The sequence below is a fragment of the Poecilia latipinna genome, unplaced genomic scaffold (genome assembly GCF_001443285.1).
Source record: "Poecilia latipinna isolate Pla-1442-1.1 unplaced genomic scaffold, P_latipinna-1.0 Scaffold1269, whole genome shotgun sequence".
Lineage (NCBI taxonomy): Eukaryota > Metazoa > Chordata > Actinopteri > Cyprinodontiformes > Poeciliidae > Poecilia > Poecilia latipinna.
In genome coordinates this window covers 194-27878 of record NW_015113885.1, presented here as the reverse complement: position 1 = coordinate 27878, position 27685 = coordinate 194, and the positions used below count along the sequence as shown (strand labels likewise).

The window sequence follows — 27685 nt, the reverse complement described above, 5'->3', positions numbered from 1 at the left end:
ACTATTTTGCAAATGAGAACAGGTCAAAGTTTCCGTCTCTAGACGTGCAAAGCTTGTAGAGACGTCTACAAAGCTGTCATTAGAGCGAAAGCTATTGATGCAAAGAGAATGAACAAAAAGGCAAGTGCACGCTTTAGATTTTTATGTGTATTATTTTTGTTTTTTTTCTTTTGATGGTATATCACATAAGATTCCAATAAACTCTACGAAAGTTTGTGGCTGTGGCAATGCAATACATGCAAACGTTTAAGGGACGTGAATACGACGTCATGGGAGTTCTTGCCGAGCCAGTGTGCAAAGGACTGCTGAAGTGTGACATGGTGATGATTTATTTTAAAAAGGCAAAAACTTGATTAGGCGTGGCACAACCATGGGATTAAACAGAACAAAACAAAACAGAGAATCCAGCCAGGAACTTAAATAGCTGGAGAAACAGGCAACTGATATCTGAGATGGGGTTCCACGTGTGGATTCGTTGGGTTTAATTGGAGAGACACAGGAGCAGAACTGAGACAAAATAGGAATCTAAACGTGAAACCGGCCAGAGAGGAATCTAAGAAAATGAATGCAAATTTGAAAAAAAAAATGAAACATAGCAAAACCTCCCAGACAGCGGAGAAACGAACAAAGAGTAAAAACAAAACCAAGACACTAACTTTGAAAGAACATAACAGGAGTAACGTCAGGGGAAAAAAAATAAAAACAATCCAGGCTCAAGAATAAATTATGAAACTAGGCATAAACAAACTTGACGAGCAAGGAATGAAGGGAACATGTAATAAAACTGGCTGAAATAAAACAGAAAGACAATAACATAACCTAAGGAATATCCTAGAGAAACTATTCAGCAGGAACACAAGAACAAGCTGTGAAAACAGACCTAACATGAACTCTGAAACCTAAATAACCCATCATAAGCGCCACAAGCCAAACACCCAAGAATCGTGACAGGCACTGCATAGAAGAAAATTGAGAAGTTCATCTTTTTACGTCTGGTACATCAGCTGTTCATAGCCTCCTAAAACACAGGTTGTGTTTATTTGTCTTGTAGAGAGCATGACAGCAAAAAAAAGAATTGTGTCATTCACATAACTAAATCAAATAATTGGCCAACTGTCTGAACAGAGGTTATGTTTGGCTAAAATACTCCCGTGGAAGAGTTACATAAAACAAAACACCACTTTTAGGTGACTGAACTGCTCAGTTTTTCTCTGCTTATCTCAGTTTATTGCTGTGAGTCTGGAGTGTAAATTTCTCTTCCCGCGTCTCGCGCAGTCACTCATTATCGCATGCAACAACTTGAGCTTTATGAATTGCATTCCTCAGTATGTGATCATTTGCCGTGTATTTAGATTCATCTCCTCTCTTCAGCCATCATTATCTTTAGCAGCGGCGCAAGTTTTATGTGCATCTCTGAGATGCGTTGGAATCACCTCAGTTTTCTCTGTTTGTCACAGATTGGGCTGCTTTGCATATTTCAAACTGCTCACGGTTGATGTGGCAGAGAGCCGTATAAAAAGGCAGGAGGGTGTGGTTTACCTAAATGCCCTCATTTGATGGCTGAGGAGGGGGGCTGAGAAGGCTTTAATTCAGCGGAAAGTGGTTATTCTATATTTGCTCCAACCAAGCAGCGACTCCACCCTCAACACATCCCACATTAAGTCACAGCAGAGGAGTTTATGAATGCTGAGCCTCTTCTCGCAACAATTTCTTTCTTGATTCTGAAGACCCGGGATCACTTTTTTTTTTTTCTCCTCAAAAATAGCACAACCACTGAGACCAAGACAGTGATTTGTAATTCTGAGTGAAACTGCTGTCAAGCTGTAAAGCTCAACAGAGAATGAATGGATAGACGTTAAATCAAATAAATCATTTTTGGTGTAATAGGAGAAAAAACTGGATCGGAGTTAGAGAAAGACTGCATAAATGCTGCAGTTGTGTATGCGGGTGGGGTCAGGTGGACTGAAATGGCTTAGACCACACTATATGTAAGGATGGGGTAATTACTGGGTTGGGAGATTTAAATAGCCGGGCCACAGTGGTAAACACACTGGCAGTGAGGGCAGCTGCCGCTGCAGCTATTCAACTAGTTTGGTGCTGAAAGCTCAAACATTTGTAAAGCTTTTGTAAAGGATTAAAAGGGAGAATGATTTAAATCCATCGTTTTAGCTGAGGTAAACGTACTGATTTGATTGTAGCTTGATTCTTGTAGTTTGCTCTTGAATCTTTTGATTAAAAACGTACTCAACCGACTCCCGTTTGCAGTGAATGAGCCTCGAAGCATCCACTGGAGGAGGCGTCACATGGTGAGGAAATCCTCCGACTTTGGCGGGCGTCCACAAGGGGACATATTACAAGTCCAAACATGCATAAATGCGTACAGATGATGGCAGCGTTTAGTGGTTTCTCTGTGGCTAATGCCAAGACAAACAGACTAAAAACAGAAAATTATTGGCTCAATTTGTAAAGTAAAACGACAGAGAACACATCCACACCTAGACTGGCAGCAGATTTTAAAGCAACACATGGAACAAAAACTAAAAAAAGACAGGAGGGAGGGGAGTTTTCACAGTTCACATCTTTCCTCACAGCTCATTTATTGTAATAATTTGGTGCAATAAACAGGCCTTTCACTGGCTTTTTTGTTTTACTTTTGCTATTTTGGTTATAATTTTACCTTTGCCACCCACCATCACAGCACAGACATTTGTAGTGCCAAACCTTATGATAATTTGTTTGGATAAAAAAATTATCCAAACAATTTGTGTTTGGGTAATTTTTTTGACCAGATGATGATCATCAAAAAATTAATTATTTCTGCATTTCAATAACAAAAAGTAAAACTAATATTTATGAATTCCTTACACACAGATCAATTTATTCCAAGCATTTATTTGTGCTATTTTTGATGATTGTAGCTTATATCAGAATCCAAATGCCTTTATTGTTATCAGATAGGAGCGCAACAAAATTTTATTTCAATAAAAACCCATCCAGAGAAAGACGACAAACAAACAAGTTTTCACATGACAACCCAAGATTCAGATTCCCAGAAATGCATCAAATCAATAATAATACAGAAATGTTGTGACCAATTCAATCGTAGGGAAAAGTCCTAACTTGAGAGCTGTTTGCCAGAGAGTCAATGACATCCTCCAAATGGAGGCCATTGCTAAAGAGCCTGCAATTCAGGTTGAGTGAAAGGAAAAATGAGTAGTAGAAAAAGGTGCACCTTCAACTGCACCCTCAAAAAATTGTGAAGTGAAGTTCTTTGAAGAATTTAAGGGAATTTCATGAGGTGTAAATTGCAGCTGAAGTCGGAGCTTTAAGAACAACCACAGACGGCTGTATTCAGGATAACTCTGTCCTTGTTTTAACCCTTCCTGATGTCCAGTGTGAAAGCATGCCAGGCTTTCTCCACACTGATGGAGTAATTTATGCAAAAGATGCCCAGATCAAGTATTCAGTACCTATACTGTGCAGTGTGGAGATCTAATTTACAGTTGGCTGACTTTGCTTTAAAAACCCCTTTTTGTTAGTTTCATGTAATTATGAAAATATCTGAAAAACAGAATGTACGGTTTCTCCCATAATCATAAAAAATACACAATCAATGCTAAAAATATTTGAATGTTTTTTAAACTTTTTAATTGAAATCCGTTTTTATTTTCTGATGATTTTCTTATTCAGTGACATACAGCAGCTTGCTGAAAAGATGAGGCTTTATGAACATATCGTTTAATAATCCATCTCAGTCAAATCGTCACCACTTGTTAGTTTATCACAGTCTGAAAAGAATTTAAAAACATTGTTTAGTGGTTCACACCATCCAGCTGGTAGTTCTGTTTTACAACCAACAATCATGAATTAATTTAGTGCTATAAAACAGATTAAGACTTTAATTGATAAAGCAGGGCTTCTGTGGTAATGTGTGCTTTTCTCAGTCAATCGTCCATCAATTACTGATGCAACAAGCTGAAATCTCAGCTTTTCTCACTAAATACTACTCCTACGTGTTGGCAGGAGCTGCAAGTCTGGGAGACAATCTCCAGTTTGAAACACATCCAGTTTACTGTGGTCAGGACTGGAGACTGTTTCCGGATCTGTTTGCAGTTTTTTTTTTTTTTTTTTTTTTTTTTTTTTTTTTTGGTTTTTTTTTTTTTTTTCTTTTTTCCCCCCATTTACAAGAAATAACAATTTGCATTTAATTTAAAAGTCGATTTATTGCAAAAGACAAAAGGCAAGCATCAGCACATAAATAGAGATCAGGGTATTGTGGCCTCTTATCAACACCTGCCAAAAGAGCTGTGTCAACAGAGACCTGTCGAGAAACCTTGCACAATCCTGCAAACCAGCTGCAGTTGGAATGTTAGCTTACAGTAGAGTAGCGACATCTGCTTCAGGTGATCTTTAGCAAACATTTTGAACAGCATATGGCAAAATATTGTCACCTTTCTAAACTTACGGCTTAAGTAATTTCTAATTTAATTAATTAATTAATTAATTATTTTTATTATTTTTTTTTTTTTTTTTTTTGTCAAAAGTGAGTCTTTCCCTAAATCATCTTTTAACAATAAAAAGGGAGAGATTTTTTTGTTTTTGCCAAAACTACGTTTGGCAAAAAAATAAAAATAAAAAAAAGACATAAGCCATTATTTTAGGGAGGTGACAAAATGTTTCCTCAACAAAGTCAAAATACAGATTTGTAAAACAGTAACTTCTGCAAAGGTGCAAAATGAGCAGATTCAGCCAGTATAGACAGAGAAACAAATAGACACATTTTCATGAGAGATTACTTCCCAAAGTCAAAAGATAAACTATTTGCATGGCAAGACACTGCAATACAACACAATTTCAGGTTTGTGTGTCTTTGGTGCAATCATAATTCTTGTTGTTCCTGCAGAAAAAAAAAAACTTCACAAAAAACAATGAGTGGAGGTTCCTGGAAGTGTTTTAGTTAAACTGCTCATTGTTGTTCACAAAGCCACAGCTATAAAATTTTGGTCTTTCAGAACAAAAAACAGACAATGGGGTTGCAGTAGTTGTGAGTGCAAAAAGAGCTAAACTGTATTTTATTGAGCTTTAAAGTTCGGTTATAAATAATGACCTCAAACTATGTTAAATTGTACAAAAGGTATGAAAACAGATCATCTGTTTTACGAGGACTGATCACAATAAATATAATCAATGCAAACAGGTTTTAAAGGAATATTTCAAAATTTTTTGAAGTGAGGTTCTGCAAAGTTATTAGATAAAAACAAAATAAAAAATATAAAAATTAAGTATAAAAATAAATATAGAACAAAGTTCCCTTACTTGTAATGATGTCATATTGCCATAAATTATATGCAGCACCAATAAACAGAAAATTATATGAACTACATGAGCTTTGGAAAGCTAATTGCTAACCAGGGTTACTCATTTTTTATGATCTGATGCTTTTATATTAACCATCAACCATCTACACTTTACAACTTTAACAGCAGTCTCCTGACCGTGAATAATGTCAAGGAAAAGTGCGAACAGAACCTCAATGTAGGCGGAAATGAAACCAGAAGCACAAACAACTGCCAACGTTTGCAATGAGAGGAGGGAACGGAGACGAACATCTGCAGGTCAGAATGATTATTGGTACAATAATGGGACGACTGGTGACATATGCTGTGGAAAAAGCTGAGAGAGAAATCTGAGAGATAATACAACAGAGGGACACTTGAAAGAAGCTAACATGCAAAAAAAAAAAAACAAAAAAAAAACTGAAAACTGGACAAATGCAGGACATAACCAAAAATGAAAATAATGTTATTTACCAAGTTAGAATTTGGCACAAAAAAAAAAAAAAAATAATAATGAAACCTTAGAAACAGAGATAATGAAAATAGGAAGTAAAGAGAAACAGCACAAATGAGTCAGAGTAGGTTTAAAAAAAAGGAACTAAGGCTGACAAAAAGAAATGCAGTAACAAGACAATAATTCCAGCCTTATACATTATATAAAAGACTTAGAATAAACACAAATCTCTGAAGCACAATGACCACAGATGGGATGGTTAACCCATTCACATATCTAAACATTTTCAGTTTTTATATTGTTAAAATGATCTAAAATGTGATCTGTTTGAATGACTCTACCCCATCCCTCTTCCTGCAAACTTACTAATATGACATTAGTCTACTACAGGTAAGGAAACTATCACTGATAATGACTTCATTGAACCTCACTTCAAGAAAATAAAGTAAAAAAAATAATAACTGTCCTTTTTCCTCTATTTGTTCTACTATTGTGATATTTTTTTTTATTTTAAACCCTAAAGACTTTATCTTCAATAAGACTTATAGATTTGTCTGTTAGCATCTTTTCACTGCTCACAAATTTGTACCCAAACAGCTTCAGTGTTGGCCCACAAGCTCTCTGCACAACCTGGGCTATCTTGAATGGCAGACTGAACCTCCATTTCTCTACTTGTTCAGAGGATTTCTTCTGGGTAGAATAAACCCCGCTGGTTTCCTTAGAAACCTGGGTGTTCTTCAGGATCCAGGCTTTCACTTGTGGAGTGAGAGGAATTCCAGAGAATCGAAACATCTCCGTTGCCTTCCTCATGGGAAAACGAGCAATGTCCTCATATCGCACCAACATGTACCGACCACGCAGCCACGGGGGTTGCCTGAGGCCGACTTCCGCAGACATCCGGATATTGTCGCAGTTGCCTTTGAGCTTCTTCACCTCATCCTCATTGAGGGGCTCTTCCCCACCCAGGGCCCACTCCTTCCAGCTCTTATACTTGGCAGCAAACGCAACCATACGCGAGGCCAGCACAGCCCGGGGATCCCGAACCAGCTGGATGAATCTGATGTCAAGACGCGGATCCTCAGTAAGTGGACGGAGATTTTCAAGCTGCCGAACCCTTACAGACTTGATGACCTTGTGATCCTTCTTCAGGCAGGACTCTGATGCCAGGGTCAGGTTCAGGGGCCCACAGCGTCTCGTCTTGCAGCGGTACCGCTCAAAAACACCTTTGACAACAGGGCTGCAGACGGACTCCTCACACAGAAAGCTGCTGGACTCCCGGCGAAAGAGGCTAGTGGTTATGTGGTTCACAGGGAGCGGGTCGATGAAGCTTTCCAGCAGGGAGAAGTCGCACAGAAAAAGCTGCTGGAGAACGTCACGGTACGCCTTGGCCGACGCAGTGGCGTTGGTACCTCCAGTGTCCAACGTCAACATCTTCTCCACATGCCACAGAGGCTCGAATAGGTAAAACATGTTGTCACTTTGCTGGTTGAAAAACTCGCCTACAAACGAGGATCCAGTCCTGGTGGTGGCCAACAGGAGAACATGTTTCCTTCCTTTTCTTGGTACCTCCTGGTGTTCGCTGTAGTTCTCTAGGCGCCGCTTCATCACCTTGAAGTCTTTGCTGAGTGCGGGGAAGGAGACATTGTGCTTCAGTACTAAGTGGGAGAAAGCACCAGGCTGTAGAGGAGTTTGGGGGGTCTGCTTCAGGTTGAGCTTATCTGACACCCTAAAAACATGAAAAAGCATAGTTTTAAAATTTAAAGACAGTTTTGCAGTGCAGTTGCAGTGGTGGAGTTTTAAAGATCTAATTTGCTATAACCTTTGCTGAGGCGTACCTGTTGGCATTTCATATTTACCATTAATCAATTTTTAAGGTAATTTCATAAAGCTTTCTCATTCTTTCTTACTGATTATCTCTTCCTTATAGTGGATATTAACTATTGGAGTCATAAACCTGACTCTAATAATTAATGTCTGCTACAAGGAGGTCTCTCGAAGTCATTTTTGTTTGATCAGAGGCCCTAATCTCTAATATCTCATGAAAGTCAAATGGTCCATATGTTGGTCATGGGGCTAAACTTTTATTCTCCAGAAATATCATGATATCATCAATTGTATCCTGGAATTGAAGTAGACATGAGATTTTAGCATTTCTATTAACATTTGTCTTTGTAATTATGAAAGCTTTCAAGCACAATGACACAAAATATTTAGTTTGCAGACATGAAATGGAAGTAGGATGGGACGAGATGCGAGCACAAATTGGCAAAGAGACAAAACGAGAACATTGGACTCACCTCGAGATGATCCTGTTTTCCTTCTCAATGACAACAAGTGCCACAAAGAAGACAATGGGTATTGTGTATTTGATTCTCATTCTCGGACGCGGCTGTGTCTAGATGTTTTTTTGCTTTTTTTTTTTTTACACTCTGCTTCCAAATGGGTTCTGCCAGTCTTTCAGGTCACCAGCCACCTTCTTAAGGAGCCTTCCAGTTATTTGTGTTCCCAAATGTAGCCAATGTCCCATCCTGTAAAATGAAATCAACATCAATCTCTCAGCATCACATGCTGCACATTTGAAGACAGGCAGTTGTGAAAAACGCCTCTGTGTTTTAGATATGTTTATTTAGTAGGGGGAAGTTGATGCTATCGCGTGGACACAAAAATGCAGTGTGATGCTGAGTCACAAGAACCGTTACACAAAGCCTTTTTACGTTCCAAAGACTCTTGCTTCCCTAATTTTTATAAGTGTGCACAGCCATGTATCTCTCCTTTGCAAAAGAAGAGAGTTTTAGGCATTTACTAAAACACAAAAGCATTTCATATAATAAGGTAAAAAGTAAAAAAAAAAAAAAAACATTGTTAGTCTCAGATATAAGCCAGTCTTTGTTATGAGGAAGTCTTTGTTATCTTTAAGTGCACCAGTGCATTTTAGAAACATGCCCACCCACCATGCCAGACTGAGGGCTGGGGCACATAGAGACACTGTATTTACGAGTCAGTCATGCCTAGAAGTTCTTTTAAAAAACTGAGCAGACAAACAACCGAGTGCAGAGTAAAATATGAGTGACAGGCTGCAATCAAGCACAATCTTTCCAATTAAACTGTTATCCCACTTCTACGAAGCTGCGTGCCAAAAAAACTCACGGGTTGTCGGGTCTTTAAGTGATACTGTCTACCACCCGCAGACGTAGGCAGCAGAGCAGCCTGAAGTCCAAAGCTACAGCTTCTCGTTTTTGGTAACACTGGGAGAATACATTGTGAACAGTGGTCCTCATTGAATGACTTTGAGCAACTAAGCCGTGTAGACTGCACAGGTCCAGATGCTGAGAACTAAAACTGTGCTGTGCTGAAACTGAAAGCGAAGGCCTGGTTGTCACAGCACCATAAATTGTAGAGCTCTACACCTGGAGGCCGCTGGAGACTTTTATAAGTCGTTAGACTGGAGGTGCTTGGTAGTTAAATGAAGAAAAGGGCGGATTTAATAGCAGCTATTTGCTAACATACTGCTCATTTTTGAAAGAATGATACTGGTTTACCTCAAAGATAATTGCAGTGCGTCTTAGATCCCTGACTAATCTTAAGAGTTTAGTGTAATCCTGACAAACAGGGACATGAAGCCATACTGAGGCAGCTTATCTGAACATACAGTTTTGTTTTGCTTTAGTTTTTGTTTTTTCCAATGTAAAAAAAAATTGTCTCAATTTGCAGCCTTTAAAAACACAAAAAAAGTTTTCTTTCAGGACAATCCTTTATGCAGCTCTGCCATCTTCCCAGTCTCAGTGAAAGAAAAGACGCCCCAGAGCATAACACTGCCTTGACCATTTTTCACTGTGTGTGTGCTCAGTGTGACATGCAGTGTATGTTCTGTTGAGTTATTTTTATTTCGTCCACAAAATGATATCTCTTTACCTGTACCATGATTTGTCATTTTTACCTTTATATTTCTATGGATTTTTTTTAAATTATTAATTCTCAAAAAATATATGACTTAAAATTATAATAAATCAGAATGCCCCAAAAGAGGTGAAAAAGCTATATGCACTTGAACGCAACTATATTTCTCGTGAACATCATGCAGTTTAAGGATTCTTCAGTAAAAGAAAATGATCTATAACTATTGCCCATTTTAATTTTGAAAGACATTTGGCTGTTTTTCAATAGGTCTTCCAGGCATGTTGCTGTTTATTTGTCTCAATATTTTGTTCAAATTTGAATTATTCGGGGGCCACTAAAGATTTATAATAAGGCATTTAGCCCTGAAAAATGGCAACAGTGATGCAGATGCTTGCCTACCTTCCTCGCTTTCGTGTATCAACTGCAACACAAACACAGTTAACGAAACAGCCTGAACACGGAGGCAAATTTGAGACGCACCGGCAAACTGCTGCTGTTAATAAACAATGCAACTTGAAACTACCTCCTACATTTTCACGTAAGTGTTTCCAGTCTCTTTTCTGAATTGCGTTGAACTCTGAGTGCCTTCAGGTTCTTGTATTAGCAGAAGCAGCTTTTCATTTCTCACATCCCGCTGCGACCTCTGCCCCGGCCAGTTGCGAGCACAGAAGCAGGTCCAAATGACTGCAGTCTAAACACAGGGAATGGTTGGACGGTGCCTGTGAAATTCTTCGAGTGGGAACAGGAAGTTTTGCAGCTCCAGTAGAGGCAGAGAGAAAGCACTGTTGACGTGGAACAGTATGTAATGAAAAAAGGTGAGCCGTGCAATGAGACGCGCTTTCATCGGAAGGAAAAGTCTGCGCCGTCTTGCACCACTCTGCCGCATGCCACGACCACAAAGGGGTCTTTACATGGGAGTGACTCTGAACCCTGCTTTTGGGGTGAGGCAGCAGAACACAAACTGCTTGGTCATTTACACGTCACACCATCAGTGGCTTAGATCTCGGATGTCGTAACTCGTGCGCAATCGGCCTCGACTGAGAAACGACACTCTTCAGGAGCAAAGTTGTATTACACCTGAGAGAATTTCCAGTTTTATCTCGGCCACTCGTGTGCTAAATGGCAGCACCTGAGCTAAGTAACAGACCAAAAAGACCCAAAGAAGACAGTTATTGACAAACCCTACAAGCTTTTTTGACAGCTTTCTGCAGAGCTAAATGTGCATTTTTATCCACATAATATAATTTCAGGAAGAAAAAAGATATTTCACATCAACAATTCATCAAGTAAATAAGTAGTCAGATGTTTTGTCATTTATATAGTAAATTAGATGTACACCAATTATCTCAGCTTATTGCATCTGCTGTGTAAAAGGGGGGGGGGACACTTGAGCTGACATTCGTGAATATTCACAAGCCACTGAGGCATATGACACGTTTGATCATCTGCTCATAACAAAATCGCTTGTGCACCATTTATCATCTTGTTACAAAATGCCTTTAATAGCTGCCTCTTATTTAATGTAAATCTTATGTGGAGACAAATTAAGCAGCAGTCACCCAAGCCTGTTTTGCATGTGACTGTACTACAACTATGGAATTTGGCTTTGCATACAAATAGGGCCTATTTACAAAGAATGCAAAAAAAATAAATAAATCTTTAGCATGTTTTTCATGATCGTTTCTGATTGGTGATTTGGAAGTCAAATACAGAAAAGTCTGAATTTTTCTCTTCTCCACCAAATGCATGAAAACTGACATGTAGTTTCATGCACTATTGTTTTATTTTGTTTAAGATAAGACTGAAGGACATATGAGTTGAAGGATAAATAGGGATGATCTTTTATTTACACTTTCTTCTCACATGTTAAATTCTGAAAGAACATTGAAAAATTAGTCGCTTATTGGGAAAAAATATACTTCTAATGTTTTTTCTATATATTTTTGAAATAACGCTTCTCTTACTTGAGTAAGATTTCTGAATATTGTATGTTGCTCTGTTTGCTTCAGTGAATGAAGAATAAACATGTTTTGACTAAACACTAAACTGTCTACTGAGTCTGCTGTACCAGGTGAATATATAGTGAACAGTGAATGGCAGCAATAGATTTACTCTCCAATACACATTAGCTTCTTTATGTATTGCTTTTGAAATATTTATGTTAAACAAATTTGATGTGGGAGAGTATTATCTCCTGAAATAATTTCGTATTGTGTTTTCATGCATCGTTTTACATTTTAGCCTTTAAAATATCAGGATTTCACATGGGTTTATGTTGTTGTTTGGATGCACATGTTTTGTCAGTTTCACTGTTTTCTATTCAAATAACATTTTCAGTATTGGAACACAAATTGTCATCACTCACAACTCCACTTTCTGGTGGCGGAAAGTCGTAGTAGCTTAATTTAATAACAGATTTTTATTATTATTATTATTATTATTATTATTATTATTATTATTATTATTATTATTATTATTATTGATGAGAGAACATGCAAATGAATTTTTTTCAGAGATGTGGTACAGCTAGCTGATATAGAAAATTAGAAAAGTTACAGCTTAAAACTGCTATTAGAAAAAGGTTATTATTTTTTGCCACATTTAAGTATCTTGATGAATATTGAGTATATTCCATAGCTTTTGGTATTAACAAATTTTTTGTGCTCAGTAGCCACCAAGATAAACCACCAGTTCTCTGTATATGCACAGGGCATATTTTATGTAATCCTTCCCCACATAAATAAAACTGGAAAGCCTAGCTGTTAAATAAAACCGATAACAGGTAAAGCCATTGGCAAAACTAAAACGATTAGCACAATATTTGCATATGGCTTTCAAAAGATTGGACATCAGACTGGATAAAGAGAATGTGAAAACACTCTTGTTCTTGTTTCATGTCCACAGATTCTCAGTTAGGGATAGCTGTTTGAAATTGACTAAGATATATTCAAACTTTTCTGTCGCTGATTTGGTCGATTTGGGTCGCTGTCTTGCTGGAAGGCTTTCCCTGTCTTTGCAGATTTTATTTTGGGATTGCTCTATAGCTCAATCATCTTTCCACAAACTCAGAGCAGCTTCCCTGTCCATAAAAAAAAAAATACAGGTCATCTCTATGGAGAGCATGGCAAATAGTATTACAACATCTTCTTCCACCTGCTCTGTGGATCTCTGTAGCTTCTAGACCTATTGGCAGCTTCTCCGAATAATGATCGTCGTGCATAACTTGCGTAAGCTTAATAAAGGGTTCGTGTGTCAGTAGGTTTTCGTTTTTGCCTAATTTTATTTCTAGAGTCAAGTGTTAAAAGTTGGGTTATTGCTTTACATCCTAGCCCTGCTTTTCATGATGCAGTTTGTTCACAGATCTCCCTCCATAAAGCATCTGTATTTCTGCAGTGATTAAGATTGGCCACATTTACGAATTACAAAACGATTGGTAGCGCTCGATTTCATCCAGTGGCAAACAAAGTTGAATACAAATGCCACCCACAGTTTCATGAGTGTATTAAACCGTGTGGTTTTTAGTGAGAAAAAGTTGTAGAAACCCCGCAGCAAACTTAAAGCACTTGCATGCACTGATTTATAGAAGCATAAACAACATTACTATTTAGAAAACTAAAGTCTACAGGAGAAACAAGCTCAAGATAAATAAATCTGACTGAATCATCCCCCTAAGTCATGAGGACAAATTAAACCATGTCGTCTTAATAAAAGTCGCATGAGCAAAGTCACAAGTGTCTTATTTGGAGTAACTTTACTGTTTGAGATATATTGTAAACTTTGAACTTGTTCCTGTTCTTCAGCAGGTTGCTGTCAGTAAAGTCAAACTCAAACTTGTTAAGAACCAACCATTATGATGAGCTATGATGTCGGAAGGCGTCCCGCTTTCATTCCACTTGTTCAGCCTCTTCTCAAAGTGCGGCTCGGCAGGGAAACTGATTCCATTGCTTTCAAAATGCGCCTTTAATTCTGCGACAGAAAACGATCCATTCGCAACGAAGAAGCGTTTGGTGGAGTTCCGCTAAGCAAATCACGGGAGTTCAATAAAACCATGTTGATCAGGATGGTGGGGAGAGCATCCTCTGTAAGTGAATGAGAACTCCAGCAGTTGCAACTCACTGATTCGCACTGAATCAACTTTGGCTACAGAGGAGCGGAGCTTCAAGCAGGAGGCGCGCCACCAACGATCCCATGCATTGAACCCACAAATTGATTACTCGTCAAATAAACTTTACACGCACATTCTTATCAGTATTTAGAGGAAAAAAAGTGTAGGTTTGTGGCTTATAACGTGTTTAACATGTAGTTTTGGAATTAAAAATTCAGGGTTTAGCGGTTATCTTTTTGTCTCAGCTAAAGAAGAATGACTCCATCTAGTGGAGAAATGTGTACCCTGCATTATATTGCTTTATTAGTTGCCTAATGAGAGCTTTATGGGGTATATGTCAACACAGCAATTGTTCTAATGTTCTTCTATCTGCTGAGCCTTTTGTGACATTTGTAAATTATGAAGATACAGTGAATACAATATACCGCCACTTGAAGTAGTTTACCCTTTTCTACTATGTCAATTATTTATATTGTTTTTTCATGCTGGTCTTAAAAAATACCCGAATCTGCACATAATGTGTTGACAGAATTTTAAGTAAATCAGATGTTCTGATCAGTAGCTGATCAGTTTTTGATACTTTTTACTCATTCTTGAGTAATTTCTTTGATGATTACTTTTTTATTTTTACTTCAGTAAAAATATGCTACAGCAGTGTTACAGCTAGTAAAATTTCGGGGTACTACATGATGCAACAATCTGATTTCCGTTTCTTTGGATTATATAAACTATTTTACATTTACATTTTATATATATATATATAGACACGAGGTGCTTTTAAAGCGTTTTAGTGTGTTTACATGCTTCTTTATATCATAATCCTACGATTAAAATGCTTAACAATTCGGAACTACAATTGATATTCCGTCGCTCGGTGATGACGTAGAATCCAGAATCTTCCGGAAGGTCTATCAGCTCGTTGCAAAATAGTTACGTCAGAGACTCGCGCATTTCTAACGAGGAAGGTGAACCTCGGACGTTTTTCTGTTTCTCTCGGTAAGAAGCCTTCAGTTTGTGTTTAAGAATTTTTGTCTATGCAAAATATCTTCCTCTGTTTGCTAAGTGACTTATTTAGTTTCATCATTGCAAATCAGGTTAATCTCAGAAATGTTTCAGGCATCCTCTACGCAGTTAAACATTGCTACGTAACGTTAGCTACCTCACTGAATTAAATTACTGGTTCTGCATTTCTTGTTTTTTTTGTGTTTTTTTTTTTATTTAACGGGCAATACCCTTATATAGGTATGTTGCTGTGACAGTTATATCAATTTAGGGTTCGAGAAAACGTTTCCCTTTCTTGGACTCTTTCTAAGTAACTTACTGTTCTAATGTTTTGCGTTTTCAAGTTCTTAAATATACCACAAATCAACTGATTAGATACGTTAGCTTTTGTCTTTGGCCCTGCAAAATGTACCAAGCTTTTAAATTCTCATTTTGTTAACAATTTATCATCGGAAAGCAGCTTTTCTTGTCTTTATTTTTAAAAAATGGTTGTAACATAAAACATTTTGATAAATAATAATAAACTACTGCAAGGCCTTAAATATGTGTTTTTTTTAATTTGTTGTGAGTTTTATTTTAAAGCAAATGGTTCTTAAACACAACAAGCAGGCCTTTGTTGGGGATTGACACAAAACATGTTATGACTGCATCTTATATGTAGAGCACTTTTCATCTGGTTATCTGTAACATAAAGTGTTGTAGAAATGTAATTATTATTTTTTTATTATATTTAAGCAGTTATAGGAAAAAACATCCTAAATATAGAAACTATAAGTTTCCAAAAAAAAAAATGCAAAACATAAATAGTAAGCAATAGTCATTTAAAATTTAAATTCTATGTAATAAATTGCAAAATAGATGAAAAAGCTAGATAAGAATATAAGCTTTGTTAACATTGCTAAATTAATCAAATACATATAAAGTACAAATAAATATTTATGACACTTGTGTACATGTCTGTCTGTGTGTGTGTGTGTGTGTGTGTGTGTGTGTGTGTGTGTTTTCAGGTCACTACAAAGTAGAAGGAAATTGCAGACATGTTGGTGGCGAGGCTAACATGCCTGAGGAGTCTCCCGCTAGTCGGGCTCCGTCCTGTGCTGTCACAGGGCTCCTCAGCCCTGAGAGCGCCCACCCTAAAGGCCTGCCCACCCCTCCTCAGGCCGCAGCAGGTACCGTATAGGTTCTGAACTCTTGGTTAGCAAACATCCATAATCTCTCTAATGTTCCTCTATGTTCAGTTTTATCGATTTGAAGGAAGCATAAGGTGGCACAACACTGTTCCCAGTTGACTTTGTGATCTTTTGTGCATCTTACGTAGGGTTGCACGGTGTATTGAAAATATAGCATCATTGCAATATTGGTGTTTAATATTCATCATTAATTGACCAATTTAAATATACTCAACAGCCTAATGCGTAGTAAACATTCTCAGTCTGTCGTCATGGTGAGCTTTCTCAAAATATTAAAGGATTTGAAAGCCCTATAAACTTCACACATAAGCTTTATTACCTTTATAGGTACAGCAAGTACAGTAAGTTAGGTCTAAGTGATTAAATCTTTGGATATTCTTTGGCTTATTTTGACACTCAATATGTTTGAGTGCAGTTTATTGACTATGACACATTGATTATGTGTACTGGTTAAAATTGGGTTAATAGATTTCATAGATGATAAAATGGAATGTTTTGCTGTTGACTTGTATTGATTTACATGTGAGCTGAAAGTTGATCCTGAAACTTCAGTTAGAAAACGGCATTTACAAGTTTTTGTCAAATTTCTTCCTCCATCCAAAGGGTTATGCCTCAAAGGCCAGATTTGGATTCCGCCGAGCAAAAACCAGCAGGGAGCAGCTGAAGGAAGCAGCTTTTGAACCAGCAACCGACACAGCCATCAAAAGTGATTGCTTTACACAAATATACATATGTATTACTAATCAACACGATATTGTGGCTTTGACAAACTATACATGAAATCGTCTTTTGTGTTGTTTGCCAGTTGACAGCATGGGAAGAATGGTTCTTGCCGGAGGTGCAGTGGTGGGCCTGGGAGCACTTTGCTATTACGGTCTTGGCATGTCCAATGAAATCGGCGCCATTGAGAAATCAATGTGAGTGACGAGGATGCTTACGAGTAGACGCTGCACTTTATTGCATCGCACATTTTCAGTTCTGTTCAGTACTTTCTAAGGCTCGTTTTCCACTTCGTCTAGGATCTGGCCTCAGCATGTGAAGGACAGAATCCACTCCACCTACATGTACTTTGCAGGCAGCATTGGGCTGACGGCCCTGTCGGCTGTAGCTGTTAGCAGGAACCCGGCGCTGATGGGTCTGATGATGAGGGGGTCCTGGATGGTGAGTTTTGTAGCTGCGCTTTGAAGCCTTTTTGTTTGGATATTAAATTAATTTGGGTATCAGTTGTTATTTCTTGTTGAATGCAATGCCTGTTCTTTATTTACCAGGCAATCGGAGCAACTTTTGCAGCAATGATTGGAGCGGGGATGCTGGTTCGATCTATCTCCTATGAGCACAGCCCGATGCCCAAGCATCTGGCTTGGATGCTGCATGCAGGTTTGCTTGCAGACAAAACATGTTTTTTTTAAAGTTGTGACTAAAAGTTTTAGAAATGACAGAATGTCTTTCACAAACTTCATTGCTTTGGTGTTATTAGACACCCACCCATAAATACAAACAAGAGGCCACAGGACTCAAGGTAGCTCTAACCTTTTTAAATCTGGACAGTTGTTTTTCCACACATCCCAGGGAGCCTATAGGCATTTAAGGGAATACCTGCAGTCCAATCCTGGTGCTTCCCACACAATTTAAGTCTGTTTTTGATGTTTTATTTGAACAGGAGTAGTCTGATTTTCAAATTCCCTCAGAATGAGTTAAAATATTAGCTGCCTTGTCTTTAAAATGTTGGTGGTATGCAATTTTTGTGGCAGACTTAAAACAAGGTGCAAATATTGTTTTGTTTTTTTTTTTTGTTTTTTTTGTGACAAAATACATTTTCTTTCGCGATAAACAACTTTGCATTTATTTCTATTTCATTTTAACATTCTTCATAGCAACCTATGCTCAATAAAAATTGCCATCGTTGGGGGGAAAAAAGCAGTAAAGTTGGTGAAAAACAAGATTTTTCACATGCGTTGTAATTTCTGGTATGCAGTTACTTTATTTAAGCACCGGAGGGCAGTAAAGGAAAGGGAAAATCAATAAATGTGATTTTTTTTTTAAACTTTTGAAGTTTAGTTTGTTGTAGGTATAAGCTGGTAAAATAATAGTTCTAATAGCTCTAATCACTTTGAATAAAAGTACTATGGTTTCATTGTACTACTTTATTTTTTTTTAAAAACAGGAAGTAAAAACTTAACATATTATTTGTTGCAGTAATTTTACCTTATATTTTGTATTCTTACCATGTTTCTAAGTAGAATTATAGCATATAATGCTAGCCAGTATTTAAGCTGAATATTATCACTTTGTCCTGTTCTGCACAAATGAAAACCATTCTTTGTTAAAAGGGTATAACAAAACACTCTTAGCTGGTTAATTAGTCAGACTCTGCTCATGTAGACACATCCAAGTTACCTTTTTTTTTTTATGAGAATTTGTTTTGTTGCTGCTGTTTGTAATGTTTATTTGGTTCCTGTATTTGTTGAAAAGGTGTGATGGGTGCTGTCATCGCTCCGCTAACTCTGCTGGGTGGGCCTCTGATGATGAGGGCTGCCTGGTACACTGCAGGCATCGTGGGAGGTCTGTCCACTGTGGCTATGTGCGCTCCAAGTGAGAAGTTCCTCAACATGGGAGGTCCGCTTGCTGTCGGCTTTGGAGTGGTTTTCGCCTCCTCTCTTGGTTAGTACAGTTAAAATGTCTCACTCAGTGATAATGAGTAGAATGGTAACTACAAGTTGGCTGAAGGCTATAAATTATGCAATACATAAAGTGATGCAGTGATTAGTCTTGTTAGCCTTTTTTTTTAAATTCTAGTAGCTTTAATGATCCTTCTTGTTATAATACTGAAAACAAACACATTAACATTTAGCAGTGATGTGCCCAAAGAAAAAAAAAAGTGATATCTAATTAAAAATACAGTTTAAAATGAAATGTAGCTATACATATTAAAACAGTTCCTGCAGCTTCACACTGCCACTCCTACCATGAGTGACTGTAGGGATGGTGTTTTGAGGATTATGTACAATGTTAGTTTTCCACCACACAGCGCTTTGATTGTTCAAGAATGTTAAATTTTGGTTTGATCTAACAAGAGCTCCTGCTTCCATCACATGAGTCGTGACAAAATCAAAACATTCTTTCATAAAAGTCTCATTTCTGGGGTTACCCTTGCACCTGATTCTCCTGCTTGTTCAAAGCAAAGCGACCCTTACGGGTTTTTTTTTAATTTTTTTATTTTTAATTTTCAGGGTCGATGTTTCTGCCACCCACCTCAGCGATTGGAGCAGGCCTGTATTCTGTCGCTGTCTACGGAGGCCTCGTTCTCTTCAGCATGTTCCTCCTCTACGACACACAGAAGGTCATTAAGAGAGCGGAGACACACCCACTGTATGCCGCACAGAAATATGACCCCATAAATGCGTGAGTAATTTCAGTTTTTTTTTTATTTATTATTATTATTATTTTATCTTTTTGCTTTGTTTTGTTTTATTTTTCTGCAATTTCAGTTTGTAATGTGTTGTATGTGCATCTCATGAGTGGATTAACCCCACAGGTGTATGGGGATTTACATGGACACGCTCAACATTTTCATGAGGCTGGTGATGATTCTGGCCAACGGCGGTGGCGGCAAACGGAAGTAGACATCCACTGGAGTTTTACTTTTTTTTTTTTTTTTTTTTTTTTCCTCCACAGAACTAAACAAAGTTTCAAGTCAGCATACAAGTGTTATCCTTTAAATACAAATCTTATGTGGCTGGTAGATGATAACAAAGGCTCTGGAAAAATGTTGAAGAAGGGGATGGGATTCTGAGCTGCATGTTGATACTACAAATCAAGAAGACAAATTTATGTATTTTGATTACACCCTGAGATGGAGCTCTTAATTGAATGTTGAAGGATTGTTTATTCTGTGAGTGCAGGGATCTGGTAAACCACTCAGTCTAACATAGAGGAGCTGTTTTTGTATTATACTTTGTTTTCTATTTATTTTTGCTGACAGACTTAAGCAGAAGTATTGCATGTCGACCAAAGCTCTTCCACATTAGAACAACGGCGTACGCTTCTGATTAAGCATTCACTGTTATGTCACTTCAGTTTCATGGTGAATAGGTGACATTAGTTCATATGTTTATAAATGACACAAAACTACTTCAACACCAATTAAAACAGTTTGAAATAGCTCTTCTGTGAGATGTTTCTGTCTGATTCTTTTCTTTTTTTTTTCTTTCTGGGGTGATTTTATTTCATATTTATAATGTATAAGTTAACATTTTGCATATCCAAGGCACATTACCCTTGTTCTCTTGCCTTATTCTAATAGATTCTACTTGATCTAGTTAAATAGTAATAGAATGATAAAAATGTATTATAATTAACATTTCAGTCATGTAAACACTTGCATTTCTTTTCTGCTAAAACGACATTTCAATCTCAATGAGTTATTTAATCGAGATCACACAATGAAATTGGTCACATTTTAACAGTTTGCTTTACTGTAAAGTAAACTGCTTCATCGTTAAGACATCATAGTCACCAATTGTGAGCAACCAATAAACATTACATTTTATCAAATGCTATCATCAAACTCATGAATACACATCAAATGTTGATCAATTTTCCATTTCCTACTAATTAAAGTAATACAAATAAATGAGAACATATCAATTTATACACAATTTACCTGCAAAATTCTGAAAGTTAAAAGGGTTTTGTACATTATATTTTAAAAACACAGTTGACTTTCTTCTTGCAGTCATTCTAAAAATCCCTGTTTGGAAAGAGACGCATTTACAGTAACGTGTTCACGTTCTTAAAAGTGTTGTAGGACATTTTTAAAGTCTGAAGCCACTGATGACATCCAGCAACCTGCTAACTTCAGGTTTCCAAACAATAAATCTCTGATCTCCTGCGGCTTCCTTCTTTAACTTCCTGCTGAGTAATCTGACAGATAAATACTTGCTGGTTTTACCGTTTTGTCATCCACGCTCTTCGCTTGTTTGTGCCAGACTGATGGACCATCAGGGGTCCACCCTGTAGCCCGTTTCCCCCATAAACAAGTCGGTGTGAAGCAGGCTTAGCCTAGTAATCCTCTTGTCCACCATCTGGCTGCTCCTCTAAAATTAAACCATCAAACCAGGGCACTTGCAGCAGATGCTAACATCTGTAAATATACAGGTGTTGGGAAGAGGCGCGGGCACGTGGAGCGAGCAGCTGCCAAGCTCTTTGCTTTAAACCCGCTCAGATCATGTGAACGATTTGGTACAAATACCAGGCAGGAAAACGACCCTAATGGGAGGGATGAAGAGGGGCGTGATGGATGAGATTGGAGCAGGCTTTTGGTGTGAGGTGATGTGCCATCAACTGGGATGGAAACGTCCATCTGCCAGTCAATTTTTAAATTGATGAATAATGTTTGGTGTGGTTCCAAGGTTATTTTTTATTTTTTTTACAAGCTTAGAGGCTTCAGGATTATCGTGCGTCTATTTGAAGTAAAGCAAGTTTAAAAATCTGAGCAAAGCCAAGACATTTTCTTGTTTACATATTTAGATAAGTCGCTAAAGTACACTGATAATTCCCCACAGCACTGACAAAGTGATTTATTACACACATATTTGTTCATTTGTGCAAACAAATTTTAATGATTCGTCTTACTAAGTTACTTTTTCACATCTTACGTTCTTGTTGACTTGCGCGAAACTGAACTCTTTAATGTGCGTTCCTCTTTGTAACACCAGGCCTTAAATGATCTTGTATTTGATCAAGAAAAATCTAAATGTTAAATACTTTTGGATCAAGAGTTTAATGGTTTCTTGCATGAAACAAAGGTTTAACAATACCGTGTAACATGTAATAATCTCCTGCGATGGTGCATGCATGGACTCTCAAAGAAAATGGGTAATTTTTTTTTCCTGATATATTTCCTATTATCCTCACCGTGTTTCTCCACCTCTTCTGCTTTCTCTACTTACTGACTAATATTCAGCTGGAGACTATTTTTATAGCTGTGAATACAGGAGGTACACACTCTGCACCTCAGCATGAGTCAGTGCAGTTCACACACTTCTCTGAGACGTCACACAACTGTTCACTCGCTCAACACCTTCTTTCAGACAAGGTGCAAAAGTTCTCTCTCTCTCTCTCTCTCTCTCTCTCCTTTCCGGCCAAGGTGAAAAACAGTGTTCAAAAATAAAAAGCGTGACGTTTAACAACTGTCATCAACCACGCATAATGAAAAGCATCATTTTCAGCATGCAACAATTTTTTTTTTTTTTCTTAGTATGTCTTAAGATTATGACTGAGCAATTCCACTTTTTTTTCATTGTTAATTGAACAAATGGAAATTGGGTCATTTACACAAATGCATTTGACTTATTGTCTATAAAACACAAGTGCCATTCAAGATAAAAAATAACAAAAAAATCGGACAGCAAAATGCAACACCGTCTTAACTGTGTAAAGAAACATGGATTTTCGCAGTCTTATTTGTCACACTTTCAGCTTCTTCTACTTTTAACTTTTGCTGTAGATGTGGAAATGTACAGTCACTACTTTAGAGATGTCATTACTTATAAAGTTATGAAATAAAATTAACTTGAATGAATATATATGTTTGTTTTTTAGTCCTGTTTTTATTAGACGGCCCTGTGGTTAGTTTTTCTGTTGTTATTGAAGTCCTTCATTCATGACAGTGGTATGGTGTGGCAAGACAAAAAGCATAAATGTGACATGTTTAACCTCAGTAAACACACAGGTCACTTGAGTTTCTTGGCTCTGGCTCGCAACACGTGAAACCCAGTGCACCTGATGATGCGACTCCCTGTCGCAAAACTGAACAGCACCCTAGAAACTGAGGTAGCAGTAATCACTGATGCAGGCAGCTTATGTACAGATTGTCACGTGTGTGCAGAAGTGTAATTTTCACACCGCAACGTGTGAAACCCCAACTCCCAGCTCTGCATCTGTTGCCTCCCCGGGTAGGTTGGAGCACAAGCAGCGAGGCAGAAGATGCCTGTAAAGAGAAGGGATGCGTCACTGGATTAGTGCCTGAGAATCTGCCCCAGCCTCTCCTCTCTGAGCCTGCTGAGACATCTCCAGAAGGGCACGACACTCACCGCTCGCTTTCCCTCCACCAAGCCTTCCACATGAGCCAGCCAAGCCTTAGCTCCGCGCCAGGATGAAGAAATACAAGAAAACGCATGCGTTCATGTTCCTCCTGCTACTTCACTGCAGTTTGGGTGAGACTGTTGTTTTTCTTTTGCTTGCGTGTGTGTGCGTGTGTGATTGTGTGTGTGTGTGGTTAAGACTTCTTGTCTTGCTCTTATCTGCTTAATCCTCTAGCACAAAGAGGGCATGTCCATCTTACAGTAAACTGTTCAGGCTGCTTGTGTGTTATTTACTTCACCGTATTTTGATATATACATTTGAATTTCAATAATTAAACTTAAATTTGTGCATGGATAAATTATTTCTTATGTTGATTCTGGTAAAATGCTCTTTGATTCTGTTGCACTATGATTCTGGCACATAGGCTCTCCAATAAAACTTTATATATATGGATATATATTCAGCTCTGGGAAAAATGAAGAGCTCACTATGAAGAGCATCCCAATGAAAACCTGATGGTTATTCCACCAAGTATTGATTTCTGAACTTTCCCTGAGTTAAAACATTAGTATTGTTGTTTCTAAATGAACATGAACGTGTTTTCTCTGCATTATTTGAAATCTGAAAGCACTGCATGTTTTTGGTTGTTGTGACCATTTCTCATTTTGTGCAAATGAATACAAAATATTTGCTTGGAATTTCAGAGACATGTTGTCAGTAGTTCATAGAATAAAAGAACTATGTCCATTTTAATCAAATATACACCTATAAAAAGTAAAATCAGAGAAACTGATCATTTCGTCGTGTCTTAATTTTTTTTCCAGAGCTGTGTATTTATACAGAGAGCATAACACACACAGGATATGACTCCATTATTCCCACTCTTGTCTAGGATTTCTGCTGTTTTTAGCGAATGACTGCAGCTGTTCTTAGTCCGTACACACATAGCAGTTATTCATATAGAATACTCATCGATGTTTTGAACATAATCTTGAATAACATCTATATGATTTGTGTTATTTATCTTACTTGTGGAGTGCATGGAATGCCTTTCTTTGCTTATTTTTTTTCCTTCTCAGACGATTTTATTCATCTCTTTTATCTGTCTTGTCATGCAGGGCAATCAGACTATGCTCCATATTTCTATGACAACGGTCCTAGCAGCATAAGTGGGAACATGGCCTTGTTCAGCATCTCTGAGGATACACCTGTTGGTACGTCCACTGTGTTTTTGAATGTTTCCACCTTTTTATGTTAAGATCTGAATAATTTGTGACACATTTTATAATGACGTGTGGCAGAGAAAAACAATTCATTGCACATTGTTTGGTTGTTAAGCCTGAAATTTCTCGAATATGTACCGGCGCTGCGGCTTATCACAGTTATAATGCCTTTAGGATTGTGACGCATGTCGAAGCATCGCAGGAAGAAAACAACACAGTGCCTTGCAAAAGTATTCATACCCCCAATACAAAGTAATGCATAATTATGGAGCTGAGGAAGCTAAGCCACAATTTTCAATCCTGCAAATAAAAATGCAAAAAAATGCATCTGGCAAGCGTTTGTATTGAAATCTTTGGCCTACATACAAGATGTACATGCATCCCTGCCATGAAACATGGCAGTGGTAGCATCAAGCTGTGGGAATTTATTCCTTCTGCAGGGACAGGGCTAATTGGAACAGAAAGCAGCTAAATAAAAATTATTCATCCAGTAGCTGATCTGACTTAACTACTCATAAACTGACTATGAACTTCAAGTCATTCTTTTCCTGCATGTAGCCTTAAATTTGCACCCGCGTTTGGTGGTTGACAGGAACACAGATATACATCCTGAACGGGACAGATCCAGAGGGGGATCCTGTACGATACGGCCTCACATTTGAAAAAGGCTCCACTGAATATTTCAGGGTGGAGCCCAAGTCGGGAAATGTGACTCTAATTCAGGAGCTGGACAGAGAGGTGAGCCTGCTGATGAACACGTTAGATTTTAAAGCAAGCTAGAATCTTTCACCTGAACTTAACAGTAATCCTCTTCTTTCTCCAGAAACAAGGTGAAATCTCAGTGATTGTCAGCATAACAGATGGACGCAACAAAGTAAGTTTGCTGTGTAGATTTTGTTGGCTCGATTATTATTGTTGCTGAACAACTTACATGTCGTGCATTAATTAGAAGAGGTACATGTGTTCTTATATTATGCACAATATTGGCGACTTAAAATAGAAAACAGAGAGTTTTATTTATGTAACGTGTTGTTTCCTCTTAAATCTAATTGGAGAACATAATTTTTAAACCAATTTTCTGAATGCTTTTATTTATTTATGCTCACTCCTTCATATTTTTGTGTAATTCTGATGCAAAGTGAGTGACTGTCAACAACTTAATTTCCCTCCAGTATAGTTGTAGTTTGGATTGTGACTATTTGGCCTAATAGTTTAACCCTGCAAGGTTAAATTATGTTTTTCTTGCTTTCTGAAGTTTATCCCTCTATAACTTTGGCTGTTTATGTCAATTGAAACCAATCTGATTAGAAAATAATACATAACTGAATCCTATCTGTAACGACTGAAGTTTGAAAACATAAAAGTATTTTTCTTTTAATGATTTTCAGACTTACAGACAAGCATTTGTTATTTTTATTGCCGACAGGTTGTTGAGACTGTGAGAGTGTTTGTGACAGACGCCAACGATGAGCCGCCAGAATTTCAAAGTCTGCCTTTTATCACTGATGTTCCAGAGGTAACGTGCTAAATTAATACACAGTTTGTACTGTTGTGTCTGAAACCTGACAATAAAGTTGAGTCTCTTTACCAGGACACTGTTCCGGGAAGCAGCATCTACAGAGTCCATGCTATAGACAAGGACTTGGGTTCAGGAGGCAGCGTTTCATATTATTTACAGGTAAATTTTCAGAATGCTGTTTGTTCAATTTTATTTCTGTTTTTACTTTGGTTCTATATGTAACTCCCTCGTCTTGATCAAGCACATGGCAATAGTGGGAAGACACCACTCTGTTTTAACGGAGAGAACCGCTTGAAAAACCTGCCTCTGCAAGAGCAGCCGATTGAATTGACCAGTTGTGTGTTGGGAGGCTAAGAGACACAAATAATACGGAATCACTAAGCCAGAAATGTTTTGTATGAGTAGGAAAAACAAATAGTAGCAACACTTGCTCTTGTCAGGAGCTTCATTAGAAAAGAGGAATAACTGCATTTAGGAGAACTGACCCAGAAGTACCTTTATGGATGGAAAGACAAAAAGTACACAAACTAAATGGAAGGCTTGACTCTGTCCTGAAACACAGCTACACACAGAGGAACTGAGCCAGGAGTACTTTCTATAGCGAAAACAGTGATTGCTGTTTGTAAAGTACAATCAAACAAATGTTTCCCAAAGGATTTCAAGCCTTTTTATTTTAAAAGCATTGAATCTATTATCTTCACTGCCATATCAATTAGAAAAAGCTCTCGTATTTAAACTGCAGCAGCTTTTATTCGCGCAGGAAGTAACCCAAGAAGACAACGTCGCCACACCTCTCTCAGCACCTCTTCTGAGGAATCCAGCTGAATTTAATGTTGATCGACGACAACTGAGCTCTTTGTGGCTTTCGACCTCCAAATTCTCAAACAGTTAAAGTTGTCCTGACATCTGTGTTTCCAAAACCTTGTTTGGAGTACATTATAACGTTTTTGTTTTTATGTTTTTATTTTACATTTTAGTTTTATGTTTGTTATTGTTTTGTTGTTGTTTTTTTACTTAGTTTAACAGCACGCATCGTCTTTTCGCATACGGTGACGCTAGCAGCTGGTCCAACATTCAGGGTTAGGAACGGAGGTCAAGCTGTCATCATGTTAGCTGTGCTGCCATGTGGATCGGAGGAACCGAGCGATGGGACAGCGACAAAGAGAAAGATTAATCTGATACCAAAGAGAGCAGTCTGGAAATAGCGTTACTTTAGTGGATTAAATTTCAATTACATTTCAGCAAAGCACTGAGAGCTTAATGGGAGCTCAGATCTGGTGTAGGCCCAAATACCGGCAGTGCTGTGTTTGTTATAATTCATGTGTTAAATGTCAAATCAAACTGTCCATGGCTGAAACTGCTGAGAGCAAATGATGTGTCAGCCTTAGCTTGACTGCTTCTCGTTGTTTCTGTCCCAGTAATGGTTTGATTTCTTAAATCTTTAGAGTTCCCCATTTGCCAAGTTCACTATAGATGGACACAGCGGGATCCTCAGAGTGAAGCCTGGCGAGACTTTGGACTACGAGACCACACCAACACATTTTGTCACCGTGGTCGCAAAGGTGAGCAGCTGTTTTCACTGAACCAGCAGCCATTAGAAAGTCATTAGTAATAGAAACATTGCACATTTAAGTCATGTCTTTTTTGAAGTGCATTATACTGCAATACCTAAGCAAAGTCTTGATGACTAAATCAATGTTAAAGCTGCTAAGCTTTAATTAGCTGCTTTGGAAAGTGATGAGAGTTGTTCCTGCCAACAATTCTGTCACTTTCAAGAATACTGTGACAGCTTCTATAGACGTCTATTTTTATTCCTGATGTGAGGTTTTTGTGTATATGACAGGTCATGAATACTCGATGTGTTATAAAGGTC

At 37.9% G+C, this 27685-nt stretch overlaps 3 protein-coding genes across 3 annotated transcripts; 2 read left to right on the top strand and 1 right to left on the bottom strand.

Moving 5' to 3' along the window:
- Nucleotides 1-4538: 4538 nt before the first annotated feature.
- On the bottom strand, nucleotides 4539-13808 carry LOC106961143 (carbohydrate sulfotransferase 3). Its single transcript, XM_015054672.1, has 3 exons — nucleotides 13534-13808; nucleotides 8088-8318; nucleotides 4539-7516 (listed from the first exon to the last, which is right to left on the bottom strand). The coding sequence occupies exons 2-3, from the start codon at nucleotides 8165-8167 to the stop codon at nucleotides 6301-6303; spliced, it is 1296 nt and encodes a 431-aa protein (XP_014910158.1). The 5' UTR covers nucleotides 8168-8318; nucleotides 13534-13808; the 3' UTR covers nucleotides 4539-6300.
- An 878-nt stretch (nucleotides 13809-14686) lies between these two features.
- On the top strand, nucleotides 14687-19704 carry ghitm (growth hormone inducible transmembrane protein). Its single transcript, XM_015054671.1, has 9 exons — nucleotides 14687-14788; nucleotides 15802-15963; nucleotides 16588-16690; nucleotides 16790-16901; nucleotides 17004-17145; nucleotides 17253-17361; nucleotides 18457-18645; nucleotides 19215-19386; nucleotides 19520-19704. The coding sequence occupies exons 2-9, from the start codon at nucleotides 15832-15834 to the stop codon at nucleotides 19605-19607; spliced, it is 1047 nt and encodes a 348-aa protein (XP_014910157.1). The 5' UTR covers nucleotides 14687-14788; nucleotides 15802-15831; the 3' UTR covers nucleotides 19608-19704.
- Nucleotides 19705-21477: 1773 nt separating this feature from the next.
- LOC106961140 (cadherin-related family member 1-like) lies at nucleotides 21478-27374 on the top strand (the record flags this gene model as incomplete). The annotated part of the gene is made up of 7 exons (XM_015054668.1): nucleotides 21478-23201; nucleotides 24189-24284; nucleotides 24886-25031; nucleotides 25117-25167; nucleotides 25720-25809; nucleotides 25885-25971; nucleotides 27258-27374. Coding segments are annotated over exons 1-7 (648 nt in total), but the record flags the coding sequence as incomplete, so codon positions are not given.
- Nucleotides 27375-27685: the final 311 nt, after the last annotated feature.

What these genes read in the sequence shown, in the direction of transcription:
- LOC106961143 (XM_015054672.1), bottom strand. Translation starts at nt 8,167, where the DNA reads ATGAGAATCAAATACACAATACCCATTGTCTTCTTTGTGGCACTTGTT. An exon ending in GAAAACAGGATCATCTCGAG is followed by an intron (nt 7,517 to 8,087) that starts GTGAGTCCAATG and finishes TCATGTTTTTAG; the next exon opens with GGTGTCAGATAAGCTCAACC.
- ghitm (XM_015054671.1), top strand. Translation starts at nt 15,832, where the DNA reads ATGTTGGTGGCGAGGCTAACATGCCTGAGGAGTCTCCCGCTAGTCGGG. An exon ending in GGTTTTCGCCTCCTCTCTTG is followed by an intron (nt 18,646 to 19,214) that starts GTTAGTACAGTT and finishes TTTAATTTTCAG; the next exon opens with GGTCGATGTTTCTGCCACCC. An exon ending in AAATATGACCCCATAAATGC is followed by an intron (nt 19,387 to 19,519) that starts GTGAGTAATTTC and finishes TTAACCCCACAG; the next exon opens with GTGTATGGGGATTTACATGG.